General features: G+C 48.8%; 1 protein-coding gene across 1 annotated transcript in view; it reads left to right on the top strand.

The window, feature by feature from the left end:
• Positions 1–2,156: 2,156 nt before the first annotated feature.
• The window catches only part of LANCL3 (LanC like family member 3), a 39,566-nt gene continuing 16,059 nt past the window's right edge, over positions 2,157–25,663 (top strand). Inside the window, exon 1 of the mRNA XM_050936656.1 lies at positions 2,157–3,228. Coding sequence (XP_050792613.1) covers positions 2,677–3,228 — 552 coding nt within the window. The 5' untranslated portion in view covers positions 2,157–2,676. The remainder of the gene's footprint in view (positions 3,229–25,663) is intronic.

Raw genomic sequence — 25,663 nt, 5'->3', positions numbered from 1 at the left:
CACATAAAACTTCAGTCAATATAGCTACAGCACTCAGGGATGTGAAAAATCCATACCCCTGAGTGCCCCAGCTATGTCTGGCTACCATTGCTTGGGTAGGTGGAGTTCCTACAGCAATGGTAAAACCCCTGTCACTGTAGTCCGTGTCTATGCTAGGGGGTTATAGGTATGCTGCTGTAGTAGTGCCCAGACTCTAGTAGACATAGGCTCAGCTTTCTGCGTGGAACAGAGACAATAGACTACGATCATTCCATGCCATGACTAGCCCCACCTTCTACACAGGAGATCAAAAGGAGGGCAGAAGTCATGTATCATTGAAGGTAAGTACATTCATGTTGTGCAACTTTACATAGGAAGGGAAACATATGGCCCTGACCATATATAGTATTTGGTACTACAGCTGTTGAGAGCCATATTTTTAAAACTCGAAATCTCTACAGTATTGGTGTAAATCAGGATGAGTTACTCAGTTTAAAATAGGTCAACATCTCTGTTCCTCCCAAACTCTGCATGGCGCAGGAATGAGGAAATGAGGGTCAATGGGGGCTTTTGCTACATTTGTATCTCCTCCCTAACTTCTGTTCTGCTGGATGCCTGCTTGGTTTCCAGTATGCTCTAATTTATGTTTGGCTGCAATGGCCCCTTAAGGGCTGTTCCACAACCAAGAACAGCTGCAGCTCAGTTGCACTCTGACCACTCACCCCTTCCTTGGCACACACCCCAAGGCTAGAAGTTACAAGGAGGGGTAATGCAGAGTGCAGGGAACCCCCTTAGGAGAATTCTCTGGGAGCTGTTTCTGCTGGCTTACAGTCCCTTTAGACAGCTACAGCAGGCAAAGAACAGAGCCTGGCCCAGAAACCTGCTTGCCCCTGCAGTACCACCGTGCCTCTGCTAGAGTTGCCAACCCTCCAGGATTGTCCTAGGGTCTCCAGGAATTAAAGATTAGCCTTTAATTAAAGATTATATCATCTGATGAAGCCTCCAGGAATAGTTCCAAACCAGATTTGGCAACCCTTGTCTCTGCGGGCAGAGACACAAGGAAAAACACCAGGATTATCAACATGCCTGTTGGGAGCAGGAAAGGAGACAAGAATGTCCATCCTCCTTGTGACGTTATTGATATAATCTGGGACTATATAGAACATGGTTGCAACCAAAGTCCTGTAGTGGCAACAAATCTTATGTAAAGGGGGTCATATAAGGTGTCTAAGACCAGGTTATGGGTTGCTGGTTATAATTATGCTGTCTGTATGCATCTTTCATTTTGTAGTTGAAGTTATGAATATTGGCTCTATACTGTCTGTACTTCAAACTTATGCTATGCTTCTGGGAGACATCCCAGACAATTTGGTGTTAGCTCTGCCTAGCCTGCTTGATGGCTCATTAAAGACCATCAGCTTTACAACTGGCCCATTGAGAGGAGGCAGATATGCCTTGTAACTCAGCAAAGGACACAGGTACTTGCCCATGTGACTCCAGACTCCATTTTGCTGTAATTTTCCACAGTAAAGAGAAAGAGGTTCTTACACCTGGAAAAAACTATAAAAGGCTGATGCCTTATCTCCATCTTGTCTTCAATCCTGCTTCTTATCTCTGGATGAACTTGGCTACAGACTGAAGCTCTGAACAAAAGGACTGACTGACCCATCCCAGTGGGGGATGTACTCCAGAGACTTGATTTGAATCTGCAGTTTACTCCATCACTGCTACAAGCCTGAACTAAGAACTTTGCCATTATTGTTTGTAATTGATTCCATTTAACCAATTCTAGCTCTCATCTATATCTTTATCTTTTTATGAATAAACCTTTAGATATTGGATTCTAAAGGATTGACAACAGCCTGATTTGTGGGTAAGATCTGATTTGTATATTGACCTGGGTCTGGGGCTTGATTTTTTTGAGATCGAGAGAATCTTTTTTCTTTTATTGGGGTGTTGGTTTTCATAACCATTTATCCCCAGGACGAGTGGCACTGGTGGTGATACTGTGAAATCAGAGTGTTTATAGGAATTGCTTCTGTGACTTGTGGTTAGCCAGTGGAGTGAGACCAAATTTCTCTTTATCTGGCTGGTTTGGTTTGCCTTAGAGGTGGAAAAAACCCCGTCTTGGGCTGTAACTGCCCTGTTTAAGCAATTGGTCCTGAATTGGCACTCTCAGTTGGGTCCTGCCAGAACCGCATTGTCACACTCCTGCATTTGTGTTAGCCAGGCTGCAGGGTGGTATCAATCCAAGCCGCTCTGCTTCCTTCGCTGGTCCTGGGGCAGTGTTGATGGGGGCCAGCTAGGGGCTGCAGCCTTCCACTGGCTTCCCTCTTCGCCGACCCCCTGCTAAAGGTGCAGGGGGGGCGGCTCCGGCAGGTGATGCGCCCTGCCGCTTGACAGCCGCATCTGCAGCCAAGGACGACAGCAGGTTGGCGGGGCCGGGGCGAGGCGGCCTCATGCTGGCGCAGAGTCTCTCTGGGTGAGCAGCAGCAGGAGGAGGAGGCGGCGGGGTTTCTCTGAACCATTTAAATCAAGGCTGGAGCCAGCCCTGGCAACCGGCTCGCGACGGAAGCAACGTTACGCTGCGGGGACGCATTTTTAATCAACCCCCTGCTCCGATTTCGGTGCAGCCGCCGCGGGCTGCTCGCCCAGCTCCTGCCAGGCCCTGCGCCCCCTGTGCAGCCCGGCCCGGGCATGGAGAGCAAGCGCTGCTTCGCCAACCGCTTCGATGACTACGCGGGCAGCCTGCCGGCCGGGCAGCACCACGAGGCGGTGGTGCCCTGGGTGGCCGCCACCATCGAGCGCATCCTGCAGCAGGTGCCCCCGCTGGAGGGCGGCCTTGCGGCGGCGGCGGGGGGCGGCCTGTACGGCGGGCTGGCCGGGGTGGCCTACATGCTGTACCACGCCGCGCGCTGCCCGCTCCTGGCCCCGGCCCGGGACACCTACCTGCGGGCGGCCCGGCGCCTCATCGACGCCTGCGTGCGCTACGAGGAGGAGTGGGGCGAGCCGGACGCCGACACGCGGGCCGCCTTCCTGCTCGGCGGGGCCGGGGTCTACGCGGTGGCCGCGCTGGTCTACCAAGCCCTGGGGCTGCCCGACTTCGGCCGGCTGCTGGGCCGGTTCCGGGAGCTGAGCCAGATCTGCGCCCCCGTCACCTTCCTGGAGTGCGGCTCCGACGAGCTCTTCGTGGGCCGGGCCGGCTACCTGTGCGCCGCCCTGGTGCTGAAGCAGAAGCTGGGCATGGAGGTAAAGGCAGCCGGGCCGCCGGCTCCCGCGCGTCGGGCTTAGCCCGGGCAGGGGGGGCTCGCACTAGCGCTGGGCTCTGGCTGTTGTTGGGCCGGGTCCTCCTGGTCAGGGAACCCCCCGGTGTCAGGCTTGGTCCCTCCCCGAGAGAGGGTGCCTGTCAGCCTGCGCCACAGTCCCTTCACTCAGCGTCCCTTGCAGGCAGGGACTGGAGCTACCCGCGGGTCCCTCTCCCACCGGGGCTGGGGCTCTCGATGGGAGTCCCTTGTTTCCCGTGGAGGATGCCAACGCCAATTGGTTTTCATTGCATGGTTGCACCCAAGCCTCTGAATCTTTTCCAAAGTGAGGGCATGGGCTGTATCACATGCGGCTTTGCCCTTTGTGTGCCTGGTTTAAAGGCAGCCTAGAATAAGGATGCAGCGTTCTGGAAAACCAAATGGAAAGCGAGACCGCCGAGGACCAAAGCAGGTAGAATATGGGCTTTCTCCTCATAAGGCAAATAAAGCTCACTGCCTTCACAGCGCAGGTCCTGATCATTTGTAGGGGAGGGGAATTCCTGGGTGTTGAATGAACTGCAGGAATTACTTTGGGCTTCTCAGGGATGATATGCATAATATGAAGCAGATATTAAAACAGTATGTTGATTGTTATGGAATAATAATAGTTATGATAATTAGCAATGATATACTTTGGATTGGCTGGGCCAGCTTTTCAAAAACACTCAGAATTGAAAAGGCTCAGTTGCTCCAACTGTGAGACTTTTCCAAAGAGCTCAAAATCCGATTTGCAAATGCTGGCAATTTATTTTGGTGCCAAAATGGGAGATGAGGTTTTTTTTTTTTTTTTTTTTGGAAATTGTCTTTGTCTTTGCCATTGACTTGAATAGAAATAGCATTTTACCTCATGGCAGATCCTCTACTGGTGTAAAAGGTCATGACAATTTGGTGGGCTTTGGACTTTATAGTGACCACTGCTGAGCACTCATAGCTGCCACTGAATAAATAATAATAATTCCCACTTGTCAGAGAGTAGTCAGTGTTGTAGCTAAACAGATATTTGTTAAATTCTTTTTCCAGTCTGATTTTTGTTTTTTTGTTGTTTTCTTTTTCTATGAAGCACTCATTTGCAAGTTCTTATGCTCTGACTTTTCTCCTGGGAGAGGAAACAACTACTGCGAAATAAAATATAAACATGAGCAATTCTGCCTTATTCTATACCAATCACTGCAGTGGCAGTTCAAGAAAATTCATACAATGGAGGATTCAAGGGACATCAGCATAATTAAGCACCCATTAAAGGCAACAAGAATGTTAAGCCAATCGAACTTTTTGATTGAAAATTTTTACAATAAGAGACACTTACTGTAGTATACTGTACATGTTTAAATGTTATTTTTTGTTCTTGAACAGCTTATAAATCAACATTTAACAACAATAATATTGTACACTTCTATAGCATCTTCCATCTGAGGATTCCATATAGAGGGGCCAAAGCGTGGTTTGTATGCACAGCACAGTACTGGGTGCAGCACAGGGCAGTACCATTCTGAGGGAACCCAGGAGGGATTGTGCCTCAGAAAGGTACAAGCCATTCTGGAGTGTCAAGGTGCACAATGGGAATGTGCACGCTGCTCATACACATGCTTGTGATGGTATAGGGTTTCTTCTATCTTTGTGATGGGCCAGCTGTTCTGTACGGTGTGGAGCAATGAACCGGGGCTCCTGCACTTATTGTTCCCTTTGGTCTGACTTGTGCTCTTAGAGTGCAAGGAGGGAGCAGTCCCTATCCTCTCCTGAGTCTGGAGACTGCAATTGTGCTGGGCTCTTGCGTGGGGTAATGCAAGGAGATGAACAGCACTTGCTGAAAGTCCAAGCTCAGTCTGCCTGGTCCTATGGAGTGAAGCCTCACAAGAGCCCACTGAAGTATGTATACATTGTGGTCTCCATTTAACAGATGAGTCTAACAGAGACACGTGCTGAAAGCCATGGAGCGCGTGTGTGACAGAACTGGGAATAGAATCCAGATCTCACTGTCTGTGCTTTTACCACTAAACTGTGCTTCCTCCTACATTATAATTTTACTTATCCCAATACTGAGTCCTAATTTTTCACTAATGTTGAAAGGGGAAAAAAAGAAGTAAAATAACTAAAGCCAACCTTTAAAATAAGTAAAGTAATCTTAGCCTGCAGTATATACCTATGCTGATATAATTTATGTCTGCTAATCAAAGTTCCCATCCTGCCAAAGAATATTTTAGCAAGGACATCCTAGGGCCAGATCCTGTAGTATTTTACAAATGAGGAAACTGAGGCACAGAGCAGTTACATGTCACTTATTACCCAAGGTCACACAGTGAGTCAGTGGTATTCAGAAATAGAAACAATGTGTCCTTGCTCTAAACACTACAAAACAGTACCTCCCATAATTTGATTATGCGCAATCTGACTGTTGACTTGTTGCAGAATGTTTTCTTATTTCCCAAGTTTATTTTCTTGAGGCTGCCGAGTAAACATTGATAGCACAAAGTGAAATTCATCCCTTACATTGAATCGGGGCCATTGATCTCAATGCCATGTTGTTGCTCTTTCCGTGATTAAATTAAACTATCACTGGGGGTCTTAGAAATTGATCAGCCTTGGAGAAATGCTTTATGGTTACATTTTTCAATGTATAGAGTTTTTCCCCTTTATTTTAGTACAAATTTAGCTTAGATACTGAGCCCTGATTCTGCTAAGCCTCACCTACACTCGCGGAGCCTTAAAATTCCAATTGGTTTGCAGAGGATTTGCTGCCTGCTCAACAAGGTGAATTCAATTGACTACCCTTGAGCTCATGAAAAGAAGAGACGTTCCCTTGCTGCTGGTTAGGAGGTGTTTACGACTGTATGCAAATTGTCCCAGTGACTTCAGTGGAACTACTTGCTCAAGTAGGGATTGCTTACATGAGTGAGATTTTGCAGGATCTGGCCCTTGTATGGTGATACTGTTCATTAGGAATAATAAGATACATATTCTCTTGGGTCTTTATTAGGTTCCATTAAATTGCAACTGAAGCTTCACACATAGAGGAAGGTGAAATATTGTCCTGATAGTGAATAGGTGTCATTTGTGCTCATTATATTTTTATAAAATACAGAAGCTATAGGGTCCTTTATCCTTGGTATTTTCACTGTACCTAGGGAGGTTTTTTTCCAGTTATTTCTTCTTTTGAATACATCTTTTTTGTAATGCTTCCTGTCACAGTTCCTAAGGTAACTGCACCTCTGACTCCTTCACAGTGCTTAATTTGTAATGAAAGAGTTACTGGGGCTCAAGCAGTTTTTTTACATTCATAACTGATGCAGCAAGCCCAGAGGTGCTGGGGCTATGAACTGCCAAGCCTAGAGGTGCTGAGGCTCAGCCCTGGCACAAATTAAGCACTGCCCCTTCAAGGCTTGTCTATGGACTCCCCACTTAAATGAAGACTAAAGGCCTGAGACCTTTCTCGGTATGGGAACTAGCGGTCCCTGGCTGCAGTTGCTCCTGCCATTCACTGTGTTTAGTTCAGCGCTCACTGTCCTGTTCTTTCCCAGGGGCTACGCCAGGGTTAACCAACCAACCAACTTTCATAAAGCAAAGTATTTTATTTCAAACAAAAGCACTCCAAAGAAAACATATCTTGAAAACAATAAACAGCTTATATGCAAGTGCCTTTCCAGGTGTCATTTTCCACATGAAAACCCTGGTAGGTTTCAAAGTCCTTCAAACCCCTTTTGTAAGGTCAGTCCTTCTTGGTCTCAGAGTCAGATAAGTACTTGCGTAGAGAGAGAGTGACCCCATCTCTGTAACAGGCTGCCCATTTTGTACAAGTTTTAATTCCAGGGCCGCCCGGGGGGCTAAGTGGGGCAATTTGCCCCAGGTCCCGGGCTCCACAGGGGCCCCCACGAGAATGGCAGAGGCTTCCTCCCCGGTCCCAGCCCAACCCCACCTCCTCCCCTTTCCCGGAGCCTCAGCGCATCCAGGAGCGTCCCTGAACAGCGCTGCAGCGTGGCTCCGCCAGGGCCTGAGCTTCTCCCCGCTCAGAGCCACGTGGTAAGAGGGCAGGGCTGTGAGCTCCAGTGGGGCCTGAACTCCCTCCCGCTCGGCCGGAGCTCAGGAAACAGATAAATGCATGGAGGTTAAGTCCATTAGTGGTTATTAGCCAGGATGGGTAAGGAATGGTGTCCCTAGCCTCTGTTTGTCCGAGGGTGGAGATGGATGGCAGGAGAAACATCACTTGATCATTACCTGTTAGGTTCACTCCCTCTGGGGCACTTGTCATTGACCATTGTCGGTAGACAGGCTACTGGGCTGCATTGACCTTTGGTCTGACCCAGTATGGCCGTTCTTTGTTCTAATCTAAATGAACCCAAAGTTATGGGGAAAGATATGAGTCAAGGAAGCCAGCAGAGTATCAGAAACCTGGAAAAATCTCTGACTGGATGGGCTCAGGCCTTTGGTCACAAGGTGAAGTGGTTCAAAAGTTTTGGACTTTTTTTTTAAGCAGAATTTTTTTATTGTTTCTTAAAACAATCAAACCCAGCAAGCAGCAAATATTTGGCCACACACTTCTGAAATCTCAAACCATATTCAGGTTTTGGCAGACACATTTCAGCTTTTCAATTAAAAAAACCACAACAAATTTTGAAGGAAAGCAGACATTGTCCATGATTTTTTTTCTGCTTTTTAAAAACCCCTAGTTTTTGATCCAAAAAAAGTTTTGACAGAAAATATTTGTCTAACCCTTTTAATGAGCTTTAGTGCCTTTTAGCACTAGCTGATGCTGAGAACCAGTGATATCTTGTAAAGAAGTTTTCTCAAAACTGGGCTTGTGCCGAGATGCGGAAGTTTTATTTTTCCCAGGGCTGCCTGCGGAGAAGGAGCAAGTGGGGCAATTTGCCCTGAGCCCCGCAGGGGCCCCCACCAGAATATAGTATTGTATAGTATTGCAATTTTTTTTATGGAAGGGGCCCCCGAAATAGCTTTGCCCCAGGCGCGCTGAATCCTCTGGGCGGCCCTGCCTTTTGGTTGATGAATTTAGACTCTTAACATACATCCATTACATGTGACCTCTTAATTTCTTCCCCAGAGTCTAAAAGATTCTAAGTTAGTGTGACTTGAACTCCAAGGAGGGCCAAAAGAAGGGGTAGATTACACTAAATTAGACTCTCTAAGCCGCACTCACACCCTTCCTCATGTCTACGAACCCTTTCTGCAAACTCATCTCACTCTCTCCTTCTCACCTCCAAGCTCTTCATTCCCTCCTCACTTTCCCTGGTGCCCCTTCCCAAATTCCTCCAATCTCTTCTCCTTTTTCAAGTGTACTCTACTTTTTTCTTTTTTCCCTTTCTCCAAACCCTGTTTCTCATATCTCCTTCCAGAATCCTTCCCTGCTAATAGTGTTTGTTCTCTCTCACCTCAAAATTCCACTCCTCCAACTTCCCAAACACATCTTACTCTCTTAGGCCTGGTCTACACTAGGAACTTACATCTGTATAACTACATCTCTTAAGGGTGTGAAAAGGCCACTCCCCTGAAAGATGTAGCTATACTGACCTAACCCCCAGCATAGACAGTGCTAGGTCAATGGAAGAATTCTTCCGTCGACCTAGCTACTGCTTCTCGAGGCAGTGGATTACCTACGCCAATGGGAGAACCCCTCTTGTTGTCATAGGTACTGTCTGCGCCGAAGCACTACAGTGACGCAGCTACTGTAGCACTTTAAGTGTAGACATAGCCTTATCCTCCTTTCTCCAAATCTCCTAGTCTATTCCCTTCCTCCCTCAAATCTTCTCCTCTATGTTTATTAGTTGTAGTACACAAGAAATCAGCACATGAATTATTTGCAATAAAAGGGGCATTGTCACAGGGCGAAATGGGCTTTTAAGAGGAGTGAAGGTGCAGGATCCCACCTGTGATGAGTTTTGTCCCTTGGGATTTGACTGGGAAGGACCATGTGAACCACATTCAAGCCTGGGGGGAGGGTGTATTGAAGAGACAGGCTGTTGCTCACTTTGGGACAGATGAGACTTGTCTGGTAGCTCGCCTCAGTAGTTTAGGTAGCAGCCTGGTGGGAATGGAGTCTGTGAAGGGCTTTACCTGAGAAACTAAGAAGAGAAAACTACAAGGACAACAGACCCAGGCCCTGCTTCAGGGCTGTAGCCTCTGATACAAGAGGAGAGGAAAATCCCAGGGTTTTCCCCTCAGTGCACTTGGAAGGGCCAAAGGAACTAAAACTGTGGAGTCTTGGGGAGGGCTGCAAGACTTTTGTTTGGGTTGGACTGTAAGTTGTATGATAATAAACAAAGTGAGGAGGCCTTTTTTTTTAAATGTTCTTTCTGAGCACTAACCCTTGCATGTGATTGGTAGAAAGGGACAACTAGGGTTATGGAGACTGTACAACTATCTAACATTCTAACTGTGTAGGGTAAATGCAGGGAAGGGGGAAACAATGACGGTAACTGGAGACTAGGTGCTGCCAAGACACACTAACATATATTTATACACACATACTCTTCTTTCTATTTTATTCACAAATTATTCTTCCTCTCCTTTGTGGTCCTGGGGGGAAAAAACACATTTTGCTTTGTCTCTGTGTGATTTGTTAATGTCTGTCTGTCTTGTCTGGCTGGAGCAGCATTTCCCTCCTGGTTCTGACTGATCCATTTTCCTCTTGTCTGCATTTCCTCACCATGCCTGGCATGGAGGTGCTTCATGCATTTTTCATTTGTTTTTTACTGTGCCTCTCATTTTCTCCTTCATCAGTCTCTCGCCTCTGCTTCCTTCCCATTTATGATAATCTTTCTCATTCCCTGGTCAAGGTTTTCCTTTGCGTTGCTCCAGTCCACTGTGGTGACTGTGCAGCAGACATGCAAATTGAAATTGACCAAACTTTTTGGTAAGTTTCACTTGGCAAAAGGCAGTGTGTAAAAAAAACAATGTTGCTGAGCAGCCATGCTAATGTTTGCTGTGGTTTGCTTCTTTTCCTTTGTGCTGTGTGTGCACTTTGTGCTGCAAAGTGAAAACCTAAGAGCTTAATACATTTCACATGGCCGGCAAGGGGTACAGAAAATGGGACTGCTCACAAGTTCAGCTGTGCTCAAGTGCTTTTCTGGACTGGGGCCACTTTGCTGAGCATCACAACTGATAAGAAAATGGTAAATATTCTCTGAGAAACTGTGAAAGAAATATTGTCATGTGGTTTGCAACTTTGTGGAAAATATTCAGATATGTGTGTGGGTTTTTTTAGTTTTTTACAAAAAATTTTCAAGTAACGGTTTTTGTTTTGTCAACAAGAGAAAAATTTTACCAAAAACAGATAATTTAGAATTAAATGGCAATTTTCCTTGTGGAAAAAGGGCCACTTTTAATAAAAAAGAAACGTTGATGGCAAACTTTTAAACAGATCTGCTTGGCATGCTTTAGGACTGAGCCAACGGAGCAGATATTCAGGCCTGATCTGAAATTGTGATTTTTTTCCTGTAGAGCACAGGCTTCAGAGGGCATTAAAACATTAATATGTAGGCGCTGGAATGTTTAGAAGAGTCATAATGGAAATATCTTCAATGAACAGTTGTAGTTTGGCTCACCTGGAGTGACTCAGAAAACACAAATGTCATCATCATGTTAATAAGTGGCTGGAAAAGCCATCTACCTCCCAACTACAAACCTACTGGAGGTGGAGCAGAGAATTTAGTGCTACTAGGACAATTGGTACCATGCAATTAGAAGGCAGAGATGATGGTAGCACTTTTGGATTCTGAGATGACAGGTCATCTATAAATGCAGTGGGTTATTATGTATTAGTGCTGGTGGTGCTGTGGCTTGTTCTGGGGTTGGTACTTTTTTTTTCCTTGTAAAATATGAGAGGTTTATTTATGGAAACCTGAGTCAGACCTTCTGACACAGCAGTCTCATTTTACCAAGGTGTACTTGGCTTCTGTGCCCTAACAACTGACAGTGAGTTGCAAAAAGAGAAGAATTACAAGGCTTTCACCTTGTCTGGATGCAAGGTTCAAACATTTAACAAGGAGAAACCACCCTTCCAGTTTGTTTTCCTACTCTCTATTAACTACGTTTTAAAAGGTGTCACCCACTCTTCTTCCTCAATTGAATCCCTGATCCTAATTTTGTCCTTGAAGCATGGTAGTATCAAACCATAAATGATCTCTGAATTGTCTTTATTTGAGATTGACTTGAATTATATTTAGATTAATGGGCATAGTTGTAGGCAATGGCAACTGCCTCTTCTTGCCACAGGAGACTCTTTCTTGTTGCTCTGTTATGTTTCAGAATTGTCTTTGTGTCAGTAGGAAAAGCTTAGCTATGGCATTAGGTCAAAATCTCTGCTACGGTTTAGAGTGAAAGAGTAGCCTAAAATTCACATGATTTAGAGGACTGTATAACCTTCATCTAATCTTCCTTGTCTACACTATCAGCATTCTTTCCTAGCTTCTGATGGTATTTCTACTCAATTGCTTATTTGCATGGCACAAATTGCAAATCAGCAAGCAAAATAAAAATGGCATAGTGCCAATATGGAGTTATCTTCTATTGTTTTTGCATGGTATTGCTGATACCACCTGAAAATGATTCACTTTCCTTTTGAATGAGTTTATTTTGTGGCTTACCTCATTTAACCAGACCGTTTTTGGGGGTATCCTCTTCCTCATCAGTGACTACTTAGACATACTGCTAGATGTCATTCTTTCCATAAATATGTAAAGAATAATAGACCTGTGAAAATAAAGCAGCATGACTTACATAGATACATAAATATTGCAAGACAAACTTTCACTTTTTGTTAACGGAATTGGTAACTGATGGAAAAGCAGCAGATGTACCCTATTTAGATTTGACACGGCAGCAAAAGCTTTATTAAAATCTAATCTTCCCTGAAAACTGAATCCAAGGTGATTTGGACGTGAGCATTGTCATGTGGATTGGAAACTGGCTGAAAGACCATATGCAAAAGTAATGATAAATGTAATATGTAAAGTTGAGGGATGATATCTAATGAGTTCCTGTAGACTGATGTTGGGTCTGGTCTTATTTGTCATCATATTAGTGATCAAGAAGAGGCAGTAAGCAGGATGAGACTTGCATTGGCGTCTAAGCTGAGACAAACAACAAATACCCATAAGGACAGAGGAAAAAGTACAATGAGATTGGGAGAGATTAAAAATAGAGATAAAATAAGATTCAATTTTGAAAAGTGCATACTGATTATATCTGGGGGAAAATACACACTCTGTGTTGCAGATTAAGGGCAAAACCTATGTCCAAGCAATGCTGGAAAAGCCCTTCTGAATACATATTGGAAAAGACGGTTACTCACCTTTGTAACTGTTGTTCTTCGAGATGTGTTGCTCATATCCATTCCAGTTAGGTGTGTGCGCCGCGCGTGCACATTCGTCGGAAAACTTTTACCCTAGCAACTCAGTGGGCCGGCAGGTCGCCCCCTAGAGTGGTGCCGTCATGGTGCTCGATATATACCCCTGCCGGCCCACCCGCTCCTCAGTTCCTTCTTGCTGGCTACTCCGACAGTGGGGAAGGAGGGCGGGTGTGGAATGGATATGAGCAACACATCTCGAAGAACAACAGTTACAAAGGTGAGTAACCGTCTTTTCTTCTTCGAGTGATTGCTCATATCCATTCCAGTTAGGTGAATCCCAAGCCTTATATAGGCGGTGGGGTCGGAGTGAAATGTGGCAGAATGAAAACTGCTGAGCCAGAGGCTACAGCATCTCTTGACTGTTGAACCAGGGCATACTGCAAAGCAAAGGTATGGACCAAGGACCAATGGAGCTGCGCGACAGATCTCGTGGGTAGGAACACGAGCCAGCAAGGCGGCAGATAAAGCCTGAGCCCTGGTAGAATACACGGTGATGTGGCTTGGGGAAATATGAGCCAAATCATAACAAGTGTGGATGTACGCCATCACCCAAGATGAGATCCTCTGAGAGGAAAACAAGCAAGCCCTCCCTTTGGTCTGCTACCATGACAGAGCTGGGGCACCTTACGAAATGGTTCTGTCAGCGCAATATAAATACGAGCACTCCACAGATGTCCAGGGAGTGCAATGGTTGCGCCCATTGCGTTGAGCTGTGGGTAACATGAAAGGCCGAAACCACCTTAGGGAGGAAAGCCGGGTGCGGTCATAACTGCACCTTGTCTTTGTGAAACCTAGTGTACGGCGGAACCACCGTAAGAGGTCTGAGCTCGGAGACCCGTCTGGCCGATGTAACAGCTACGAGGAAAGTTGTCGTCCAAGACAGGTATAGCAGAGGGCCGGTCGCGAACGGCTCGAATGGGGGAGACATAAGTCTAGTTAAAACTAGGTTGAGGTCCCAGGTTGGGGCTGGGCGGCGCACCCGAGGGCGCAAGCGCTCCAAGCCCTTGAGGGACCTCGAACCCATAGAGTGTGAGAACACGGAACGTCCACCTTAGCCTGGCTGGAAGGTAGAGATGGCTGCCGAGTGTACCCTCAGCGATGATACCGCCAGGTCCTGCCGCTGAAGGCCAGAGGCAGGCCAAATAGAGGGGATCGAGACCTCAGTAGGAGCAAGATCGAGCGTATTGCAGCTGTAGAAGAAACGCTTCCACTCGGCCCAGTACGTTGACCAGGTGGAAGGCTTCCTGTCACCCCGGCTCAGTTACGCAGCGGCCACACCGTGAGGCGAAGAGGCTGCAGGTCCGGGTGACGAAGCTTGTCGTTGCCCTGAGTGATGAGGTCTGGGTGGGGTGGCAGGGTAATTGGGTTGGTTATTGACAGGCCGAGCAACGTGGTATATCAGTGCTGCCTGGACCACTCTGGAGTGATCAAGATGATGCGCGCTCTGCCCCTGCGGAGTTTGAGCAGGACCTAATGAACCAGTGGGAACAGTGGGAAGGCATAAAGGAGTTGGCCTTTTCACGGCATCAGGAATGCGTCCAAGACCGATCCCGAGGAGAGACCTTGGAAGGAGCAGAACATCTGGCATTTTCTGCTCTCGCGGTGAGCGAACAGGTCTATGTGAGGAAACATCTCCACTTCTGGAAAGCAGAACGCCTCACATGGGGCAGAGTGATCACTCGTAAGACAGGAAAGACCTGCTGAGTCAAAGCGCCAAGACGTTCCGAACGCCTGGGAGAAAGGACATCACCAGCTCCATCAAGTGGGCCATGCAAAAGTCCCGGAAATGGATGGCCTCCTGATAAAAAGGGGGAGGACCATGTCCCTCCCTGGTTATTTATGAAGCACCTGGCCGTTGTGTTGGCTGTAAACACCGAGATACCACGGCCTCGCAGCTGCCGCTGGAACCCCTGGCACGCCAGGCGGACTACTCTCATTTTGGGGGCATTGATGTGGAATGCCAGCTCCCGAGAAGACCAAAGGCCTTAAGCTCGGAGGTGACCATGAGCACTCGAGCAGAGAGATGACGCGTCCGTCGTCAGGGGCAGTGAGGGCTGGGGCGGATGGAACCGCATCCCTGCCCACACCAGGGAGGGAGTTAGCCCCCACTCTAGGGAGCCTAAGGTGCTCGAGGGAACGGTGACTACCATGACCATTGGCTCCCTGTCCGGGTGGTACGCCGAGGTGAGCCGGACTTGGAGAGGACGGAGGCGGAGCTTGGCGTGTTTGGCTACAAACTTGCGGGCAGCCATGGACCCAGGAGATTGAGACAAGTACGAGCCGAGGTCGTTGGGAAAGCCTGCAGACCTCGGATGATTGTTGCCATTGCCTAAAACCGCAGTTGTGATAAGCAGGCTCCGGCTAGGTTGGAGACCAGGATAGCCCCTAGGAAGTCCAACCTCTGCGTGGGAACCAGAGTGGATTGCTCTATAGTAATCATCAGGCCTAGACCTGTGAATAAGACCGTGACGATGCCCACGTGCTGAGTGGTTTGTGTCTCGGAGTCTCCTCGGATAAGCGAATCGTCCAGATACGGAAAAACGCATATCTGACATCAGCGAAGGTAGGCGGCGACTATGGCCGTAAGCCAGAAGTACTGACGGTTGGCTAGAAAGCGGAGGTATCTCCTGTGCGGAGGGAAGATGGCGTTGCGAAAGTACGCATCCTTCATATCGAGGGCAGCATAGTAGCCCCCAGGAGGCAAGGATGGAATAATGGTTCCCAGGGATACCATGCGGAACTTCAACCTTATCTTAAACTAGTTGAGTCCGTGCAGGACTAGGAAGGTCTGAGACCTCCGTTCGAGTGGGGGACTAGGGCATAACGGGAGTAAACCCCCTTGCCCCTTTCGTCAGTCGGCGTCTGCACCTCTTGTACGAGGAATTGCTCGTGAGAGGGGTCCCTGAAGGGGGACAGGGCTGGAACAAATTAGAGGTGGTATCTATGCTCCACCGTGCGCAGGACCCAGCGATCTGAAATTAACTGGGGCCACGCCAGGAGAAAGCGGGATTGGGATCCTGGCCTGTGACTGGTACACCGCCCTCAGGCGCACCTTGGAAGGTTCGTCTTTGGTCCCAGTGGTAATTGCGAGGGATCTTGACCTTGGCTCTTTAGGGGTCCTGACGTTCGTCTGCGACCACCTTGGCCTCGCCGTTTGCCAAAGTCCTGTCTCTGGCTAGGCACAGAGTATGGCGGCTGGGGACAGAAAGGCCTGCGTTTGGTCGCTGGCATATGCATGCTGAGAGAGCGCATTAGGACCCTATTGTCCATCAGGCTTCGCAGCCTGGGACTGTCTTTGCCGCGAAGAGGCCTTTACCAACAAAGGGTAAATCCTGAATGGCATACTGCAGCTCCGGCCGGAGGTTTGAAACCTGAAGCCATGAGATGCACCTCATGGCGACACCAAAGGCCAGAGTCCTGGCTGCTGAGTCTGCTGCGTCCAACGAGGCTTGGAGGGACGCTCTGGGTACCTTTTTCCCCCGTCCTCCAAGACGGCAGCGAACTCTTGGCGGGAGTTTTGAGGGAGAAACTCCATAAACTAAACTACCTTCACCCAGGTGCTAATTATAGCAGCCAAGCAAGGCTTGTTGCTTTGCTACCCAGAGCTGCAGGGCCTCTGCAGAGTACACCTGGTGGCCCAGCAGGTTCATTCGCCAAGCCTCCTTCGGTTTCAGGGCTGGCGCCCGCTGGCCATGCCAATATCTCTCCTTAACAGACTGAAAGACAAGTGAGCAGAGAGGAGAGCGGACAGACGAGTAGTCGTACCCCTTAGAGGGCCCCATACCGGGTCCTCTACCTCTGGGACCTCCTCCACCTCAGGTTGACCTTGCCCAACTCGGCACCGGGGACCAGCACCGGGAGGCGTACCGGTACCTGGAACGAGATCCAGACCTGCAACCAGAACGGTGCCGGGAGGTCAACTGAGATCTCGAGGCTCGGGGAGAGGCTACAGGAGTCAAGGTACCTGTCGCGGTGCCGGGAGTCGGAACGGTGCCAATAGCGGGTCGGCGAATGGGATACCGACCGGTGTGGCGAGTGCGACCAGTACCGATGAGGAAAACGGCACCGGGACTGCAAGTGGTGTCGGGTGTGCCGACGGGACCTGGAGTGTCTGCGGGACCGTGATCATGAACAGTGCCGCTCTGCTGTGCTGACAGAGGACGGTCATATGAAAAGACTGTATTACCCGCACCGGCGGTGCCGGGGTCAGGCAGCATTGACTCTGTCATGGCAATGAGATCCCTCGCCGTTGGCAATGTCTCTGGCGTGGAGGGAGCAGCAGGCTCAACCACAGTGCATACTGGGGAGCTGTCAGGCACCGGATTCGACGGCCCTCGTGGGACTGGGATCGACGGTACCGAGGTCGTCAGAGCTTCGGTAGGTGTCGGTGCCGGGCGATCTGACTTAGACGAGCTCTCTGGCTGCGGTGCTGTCGGCATGGAAGCAGCAGGAGCAATAAGCTCAACCACGGCGCGTGCCGGGGAGCCGTCAGGCACCGGATTTGACGGCCCTTGTGGGACTGGAATCGACGGTGCCGACGTTGTCGGTGCCTCAGAGGTTTCGGTGCCGGTGCCGGGCGATCCGACTTAGACGAGCTCTCTGGCTGCGGTGCAGTTGGCACGGAAGCAGCAGGAGCAGTAAGCTCAACCACGGCGCGTGCCGGGGAGCCGTCAGGCACCGGATTCTACGGCCCTTGTGGGACCGAGATCGACGGTGCCGATGTCGTCGGTGCCTCAGCAGGTGTCGGTGCCGGGCGATCCGACTTAGACGAGCTCTCTGGCTGCGGTGCAGTTGGCACAGAAGCAGCGGGAGCAGTAAGCTCTACCACGGCGTGTGCCGGGGAGCTGTCAGGCACTGGATTCAATGGCCCTGGGGGACTGGAATCGACGGTGCCGATGTCATCGGTGCCTCTGCAGGTGTCGGTGCCGGGCAATCCGACTCAGACGAGCTCTCTGGCTGCGATGCAGGTGACACGGAAGCAGCAGGAGCAGGGGGCTCAACCACGGCGCGTGCCGGGGAGCCGTCCGGCACCAGCAGGAATCGTAGGCTTTCTCGACCTCGGAGGAAGGGAGCGGTGCCGAGTCGACTTCGGTGCCGGCGACGGCCGGTGCCGAAAGGCCTTGGCGGTACCGGCGGGGTCCGGTGCCGAGGAGGCGCTTCTGCCAGCCGCTTGATCATCGCTCAGCGCCAAAGGTGGAGGGGTAAGTGAAAGTCCCGCTCCTTTTTGTTCTCGGCTTAAAAGCCTTGCAAATGGGGCACTTAGCTGTCAAGTGTGATTCCCTGAGGCACTTCAAACAGGAGTCGTGTGGCTCTTCGGCATCGGCTTCTGGCAGACCGAGCCTATTTTAAAACCCGGTGAGCCGTGTATGGGCTCCGGTGCCGGGTTCATGGAAGGGGCTACTTCCTGAACCCCGCTAACTATTACTAAACTAACTATGTTAGCAAAGAAAAAATGTATAACTATACAAATATATATATATATATATATATATATATAAAAGGATTATAACTGCATAACTATATACGAGAACTACGAGTAGCTAGGGAAGTGGAGGTCAGCTAAGCCACGCTCCACTGTTCCAACGACCGACACGGGCGGTAAGAAGGAACTGAGGAGCGGGTGGGCCGGCAGGGGTATATATCGAGCACCATGACGGCGCCACTCTAGGGGGCGACCTGCCGGCCCACTGAGTTGCTAGGGTAAAAGTTTTCCGACGAATGTGCACGCGCGGCGCACACACCTAACTGGAATGGATATGAGCAATCACTCGAAGAAGAACCTCATTTGCCAATGCCTTATACCTTGTGTAGTCACTTGCAGCTGTGCCAGGTAGGTATAAATATGTATCTACCGAAATCTACGCTCTCTTATACTAGTGCTGATGTTTCATAGGTGCTTTGCACTCAGTCTGGGTAGGAGTGAATAATTATAGTAGGTGCAAGGTTGTGGAGAATCAGGCCAATGGGCATGAGCTTTGCGGTGCAATATGGCATCAAGAAGGCCAATGCTACTTTGGGCTACATATAAAGATATGTCATGCAGTACAGAGATAATGATCACACTCTATATGACTCATAGGAACACCGACATTGCCATAATAGATTAGACCATTGGTCCTTCTAGTCCAGTATCCTTTCTCTGACAGAGTGGCCAGATGCGTCAGAGGAAGGTGCAAGAAACTCTGCAGAAGGCTGTCATAGGGTATGTCTGCACTACCCGCTGGATTGGCGGGTAACGATCGGTTTATCGGGGATCGATATATCGCGTCTCATCTAGACGTGATATATCGATCCCCGAACGCGCTTCTGTCGACTCCAGAACTCCACCAGAGTGAGCGGCAGTAGCATAGTCAACAGGGGCAGCTGCAGCCGTCAATCCCGCGCCGTGAGGACGGGTGGTAAGTCAAAATAAGATACTTTGACTTCAGCTATGCTATTCATGTAGCTGAAGTTGCGTGTCTTACATCAACCTCGCCCCCTAGTGTAGACCAGGCCATAGAATGTATTACCCCTAAGGAAAGCTTCTTCCTAACCCCCGTTACTTAGAGCATGTCTTCACTATGAAATTAGGTCGATTTTATAGAAGTTGATCTTTAGCAACCAATTTTATACAGTCGATCATGTGTGTCCCCACTAAGTGCATTAGGTCGATGGAGTGCGTCCTCAATACTGTGGCTAGCATCGACTCACGAGTGGTGAACTGTGGGTAGCTATCCCACAGTTCCCGCTGCCTATTGGAATTCTGGGTTAAGCTCCCAATGCCAGATTGGGCAAAAACATTGTCGTGGGTGGTTTTGGGTACATGTCATCAGTCTCCTCTCCCTCCTTGAAAGCAATGGCAGACAATCATTTTGCACCTTTTTTCTTGGGTTATCCATGCAGACGCCATAGCATGGCAAGCATGGAGCCCGCTCAGCTGCACACTGCTTTTATGAGCATTGTAAACACCTTGTGCATTATCCTGTGCTATGTGCAGAGCCTGGCTAGGAGCCGCCAGCACGAGGAAGATTTTGAGGAGGACATGGACACGGATGTTCCTGAAAGCACAGGATGTGGCAATTGGGATATCATGGCGGCATTGGGGCATGTTGATACAGTGGAATGCCAATTCTGGACCCGACAAACAAGCACAGACTGGTGGGACTGCATAGTGTTGCAGGTATGGGATGATTCCCAGTGGCTGCAAAAATTTCGCATGCATAAAGCCACTTTCATGGAACTTCGTGAGTTGCTTTCCCTGACCCTGAAGCACAGGAATACCAAGATGAGACCAGCCTTGACAGTTGAGAAGCAAGTGGCCATAGCCCTTTGGAAGCTTGCAACGCCTGACTGCTATTGGTCAATTGGGAATCAATTCAGAGCGGGCAACTCTACCGTGGGAGCTGCTGTGATCCAAGTAGCCAAGATAATCATTAACCTTCTGCTAACGAGGGTAGTGACTCTTGGAAATGTGCAGATCATAGTGGATGGCTTTGCTGCAATGGGGTTCCCTAACTGTGGTGGGGCAATAAATGGAATGCATATCCCTGTCTTGACACCTGCCCACCTTGCCAAAGAGTACATAAACCACAAGGGGTACTTCTCAATGGTGTTGCAAGCACTTGTGGATCACAAGGGCCGTTTCACCAACATGAACAAGGTGCATGACTCTCACATCTTTCAGAACTCTGGGCTGTTCGAAAAGCTGCAAGGAGGGACTTTCTTCACAAACCAGAAAATTACAGTTGGGGATGTTGAAATGCCGATAGTTATCCTTGGGGACCCAGCCTACCCCTTGCTCCCATGGCTAATGAATCCATACACAGGCAGCCTGGACAGCAGTAAGGAGCAGTTCAGCCATAGGCTGAGCAAATGCAGAATGGTGGTAGAATGTGCATTTGGATGTTTAAAAGGGCACTGTTGCAGTTTGCTGAGTAGGTTAGACCTCAGCGAAAACAATATTCCCACTGTTATTACTGCTTGCTGTGTGCTCTGTAATATCTGTGAAAGTAAGGGGGAGAAGTTTATGGTGGGGTGGGAGGTTGAGGCCAATCACCTGGGAGCTGATTGTGAACAACCAGACACCAGAGCACACTGAGGCATGCTGCACATCAGAGAAGCTTTGAAAAACAGTTTTATGACTGACCAGCCTACAGTGTGACAGTTGTGTGTGTTTGTCCTTGATGCAAACCCGCCTCCTTTGGTGAATGTACTTCCCTGTAAGCCAATCCCCCTCACCCCTTTGACCACAGCTGGCACAGGAAATAAAGTCCCTATTGTTCTGAATCCATTCATTCTTTATTTATTAAAAAAAAACTTGAGATCACTGACAACGCTGACTAGTAAAGGGTAGCCTGGGTGGGCTAGGGGGAGGAGGGAAGGACAAGGCCACATTGCTTATTGAAGCCACACTACAAATCAAAGCTGTTTAAATGACAGCCTTCTGTTGCTTGGGCCATCCCCTGGAGTTGAGTGGATGGGTGCCCGGAGCCTCCCCCCATGTCCTTGGGCGTCTGGGTGAGGAGGATATGGAACTTGGTGAGGAGAGCAGGCGGTTACACAATGGATGTCATGGGGTTCTGAACTCTAGTTGTCTTTCCTGCAGCTCCATCAGATGCCTCATGATGTCCGTTTGCTCCCCATTAGCTTCAGCATCTCCTCCTGTATGCTTCCTGAATGCTTTCCTGGCCTCTGCCACCGAATGCCTCCATGCATTCAGCTGTGCGGGAGGACTGCATGAGCTCTGAAAACATTTCATCGCGAATGTGTTGTTTTTTTTCACCTTCTAATTTGCGATCACCTCAGGGACGGAGTTGATATGAGGAGCACAGAAACATTTGCAGCTGCAGGTGGGGAAAAGAGAGCAGAACTGAAGAAGTCAATTTCTGAGAACAAAAGGGAGACTTTCACAGTGAATCAATCAATTCACAGCAGACAGCACATGTGTTTTAGGTACAAGGTTGCATTTTGCCTTTTATATTGAGCACCTGCGGGTATGGTGACACATCACACAGGGCTGGGCAACAGAATTCAGTTTCCAGGCAGCCGTTGTAAGCCAAAGAGTACGTGGAGTTGGCTTCTTCCGCGTTCATAACGTGGGAATGGTTTCAAACTGCAGCACCCTTCTTTCCCATAGCAACCAATGCCAGTTGGAGTTTCCATTTAAAAGGAGGGGCTATGGTTTTGGGGTGAATGTGCAGCGCATGCACACACGCACGTGGCTGTTCTCTGGGATGATCCCTTTTAGCAAAGCGCAAACAGCCCAGCATGACTAGGGTCTAATGTGCCAGGAATGACCAAACAGAGGGGATTACTCTTCCCTTACAAAAATTCCCCTATTTCAACCAGGTGACCATGAATGATATCACTCTCCTGAGGCTGACACAGAAAGTTAAAGGCCGAATGTTGCTTGAATGCGACCAAAACCCAGGACCATTTGCTGCCATGCTTTGTGCTGCAATGATTCCAGACTACTTGCTACTGGCTTGGTGTGGTTAAGTGTCCTACCATGGAGAATAAAATAAGACAGCCCTCCCCAGAAACCTTCTGCAAAGGCTTTCAGAGTACATCCAGGCAAACTTCATGGAGATGTCTCTGGAGGATTCCCACTCCATCCCCAAACACGTGAACAGATGTTTCCAGTAGCTGTACTGGCCGCGAATACATCCCAATTGTTCAGGGCAAATCAAACATTAAACACAATTGCTTTTAACTCCTGTAGTGTAGTTACAAATGTGCACTCACCAGAGGTGCCTTCTCCACCTTCAGAGTCCGGGAACAATTTGCCCTGGGAGGGTATTGGCTCCAGGGTGAGGAGAAGGTCCTGGCTGCCGGGGAGAACAGATTCTCCGCATGCCTGCTGCACGTTCTTCTCCTCCTCCTCCTCCTCCTCCACAAAGTCCTGCTCCATGTTGTGTGAGGCTGCCACCTTGCAGGTGTCCACGGACAGTGGTGGTGTGGTAGGGTAGGACCCTATCACTACTGGCATGCAGCTGATTATAGAAGCAGCATGTCTGGGGCTCTGACCCAGAGTGACCATTTGCCTTCTTTTTCTTTTGGTAGGCTTGCCTGAGCTCCTTAATTTTCATGTGGCACTGCTGCGTGTCCCTGGTATAACCTCTGCCCACTATGCCCTGTGGGATTTTGGCATATATTGTGACAAAGTTCCTCCTCTACCTTGGTGGGTCGTGCGCTTATTGGCGGATTTGCTCACCTAAGTGATCTTCCCCTCTTGTGGAACCCACAATCTGGGTCAGCTCCTCCTGTGTCTGATCAGGAGTTGGGAGGTTTGGGCGGTGCGGGGGACCCAGGCCCGCCCCCTACTCCGGGTTCCAGCCCAGGGCCCTGTGGATTGCAGCTGCATGAAAGCTACAACTCCCTGGGCTACTTCCCCATGGCCTCCAAACACCTTCTTTATCCTTACCACAGGACCTTCCTCCTGGTGTCTGATAATGCTTGTACTCCTCAATCCTCCAGCAGTACACTTTCTTACACTCAGCTCCTTGCGCCTCTTACTCCCAGCTCCTCACACACACTCCTTCTCCTCTGGCTCCTCCCTGCCTGACTGGCGTGAGCTCCTTTTTAAACTCAGGTGCCCTGATTAGCCTGCCTTGATTGGCTGCAGGTGTTCTAATTAAAGTAGCTATCTCCAATGCCTTCTAAAAAGATCTTAATTGGCCCCAGGTGCCTTGATTAACCTGGAGCAACTGCCATTTGGTTACCACAGTATTAGGGATTTGTTTAGCCTGGGGCTAACATACCTGTTTCTCAGTACTTTACTGTAGCCATCTGGCCTTGCCCCATCACACATGGTAATTTACCATCTGCTTGCATATGGTCTGTTGCTGTTTTCTTCACATTTGCAGTTAACAATAGCATCCTGTTTGTTGTTGGAAAATGTAGGTGTACTTGAGCAGAGGTGCTGGAACAATTTGTATAGTGGGCATGCTGAGAGACATTGAATCACACTGTAAACCCTGTATATAATGGAAACCACTTCAAGCAAGGGGGTGCAGTAGCACCCCTAGTGCAAGCACCTATGTACTTGAGTATGACAAAAAAAATAAAGAGCTGCTTATCTCATAGGTTTAATATGTTCACTTGTTTTCTTCTCCTCATCTCTCCAGAGAAATGAAAGACAAGAGTCCAGAAAAGATGAAAAGTATGCTACAAATCAGGCATATGAAAAGAGTGCACAATATTTTGTACCCTTGCTTTTCCCAACCCAATGTCATCTTGGAAGAATGTTCAGAGCATTATCATTTGTCTAATACATGGCTAGAATTCCATGTTAAATCCCTTAGAAATCAAATGCATGTACACATGATAAAATATATTATATTTCCTCTTTTCGCTGACAACAGAATTTTCCAATGCTTAATTTTACTCGTATACTTTATTTAGTGTTACCTTTGAATTTAAGTGTGTGTTTTTGAAATAGTCAGCAATCCAGGGCAGTCCCTTTACAGAATCTTACCCGCTTCTTTGTATGACAATTTCTCTGAAAACATTTATACTCTACATAACCAAATGCCATATATTTATATCTCATTGGACCTGGTCCTGTGAGATGCTGAGCAGGGGTGAAAATAAAATTGAACTCTTACTGGTACGGGTGCTGGCTCTGCCTCTCCCCTGACCAACCTCCCAGAAGGGGTGGGGCTAGGGGGGCCAGAGTCCTTCAGCCAGCCCATCCGCATTGCCTGGCCCACGCCGCCCAGAGCTCCAGTGGCGATTTAAAGAGCCTGGGGCTCTGGCCTGAACCCTCCTATATCCACCTTCCCTCAGTGGCTACTGCCAATCTTCATCTAGCCCCTTTACTCAGGGGCAAACTGCAGCTTGCAGTGGCCACTCATCACTGGCTAGGGGGTCAGACCTGCTGCCTTTCCCTGTAGCTCCAGAACCTCCTTAGGCCTTCCTGCCAGGCCTGAGCTCCACAGCTCAGCCTGCCCCTTCTCCAGCACTGCTCTGTCGAAAGTACTTTTTTCTCCTTCAGGCAGCCAGGTCCACCTCTCTCTGGAGAGAGGCTGCCTTCTGGCCCTGCAGCCCTTTTATAGGGCCCAGCCTGGTCCTGATTGTCTGCCTCCCAGCCTTCTCTGATGGGCTCTCAGCCCCAGCCCTCTCCAAGGGCTGGCTTTTAACATTTTCAGGGCCGGAGCAGGGTGACTGCCTCGCTACACAAGGCTATAGCTGTGTGTCTGTTAATTTGCAAATCTTACGTACTTGCTCTTTTTAGACATGTTCTTTCATCCATCCCAGAATATTTTAATTTGGGAGCATTCTCAACTATATGTAGTTAAAATTAAGTTCTAGATTATATTGCTGATCAGTGCTCTGTGGTAGCATTTTCTGCAGGAAAAGCACTGGGTAGGGATGTTGTTTGGAGATGGTTAGTCTGAGACTACATGGCTCTATTAATTAAAGCCTATAACATTGGGGGGTGACAGAGGGATGGAAGCCAACTCCACAGCCCAGAGGCACCTCACACCTCCTCCGCGCTGTTCCATTTGCAGCATCGTTTCCCAGTCCCATTGGAAGAACTGGGAGCTATGCTTTGCCGCTTCCCTTGGTTAGGAAGGGAAGCTGGAGCTGCTGGGACCTTCTGTTCCCTTCTTTAGGCCTAGGAAGTGCATTGTTAGAGTTGGGTGGTTACAGGCAGCCATAGGAGGAAGTTGCGGGGCAGTAGAACAAGAGTACTCTGGGTCTGGCCTTTGTTTAAGTGGAGGACTGTGTGAGGAATAGAAAGACTTAGAAGAAGGGAGGCTGGAGGAGCCCCTGATGTTTGTTCTCTCTCCCTTAGGATGATCCAGGGTAAGGGGAGTTTGGAGGAAGGTGATTGTAATTTTTCCTTGAGCAAGTAAAGTGTTGAACTCTGATGCAGAGTAAATGGATGGAGGCCATCCCTATAGATCCAACTCACTGCTCCCACTGCCTGGTAGCCATGGCATTAGTTATGCTCCTTTCATGTTTTTAAGGCTTCTTCTAGGACCTAGGGCTGCAAACATTTACTCTTTGTTTTTCTTTAAGAGGAAAGTTTGAGTGCAGAAGT

This window comes from Gopherus flavomarginatus, chromosome 1, assembly GCF_025201925.1.
Source record: "Gopherus flavomarginatus isolate rGopFla2 chromosome 1, rGopFla2.mat.asm, whole genome shotgun sequence".
NCBI classification, from domain to species: Eukaryota; Metazoa; Chordata; order Testudines; family Testudinidae; genus Gopherus; species Gopherus flavomarginatus.
This window is presented reverse-complemented; position numbering and strand designations above follow the sequence as displayed.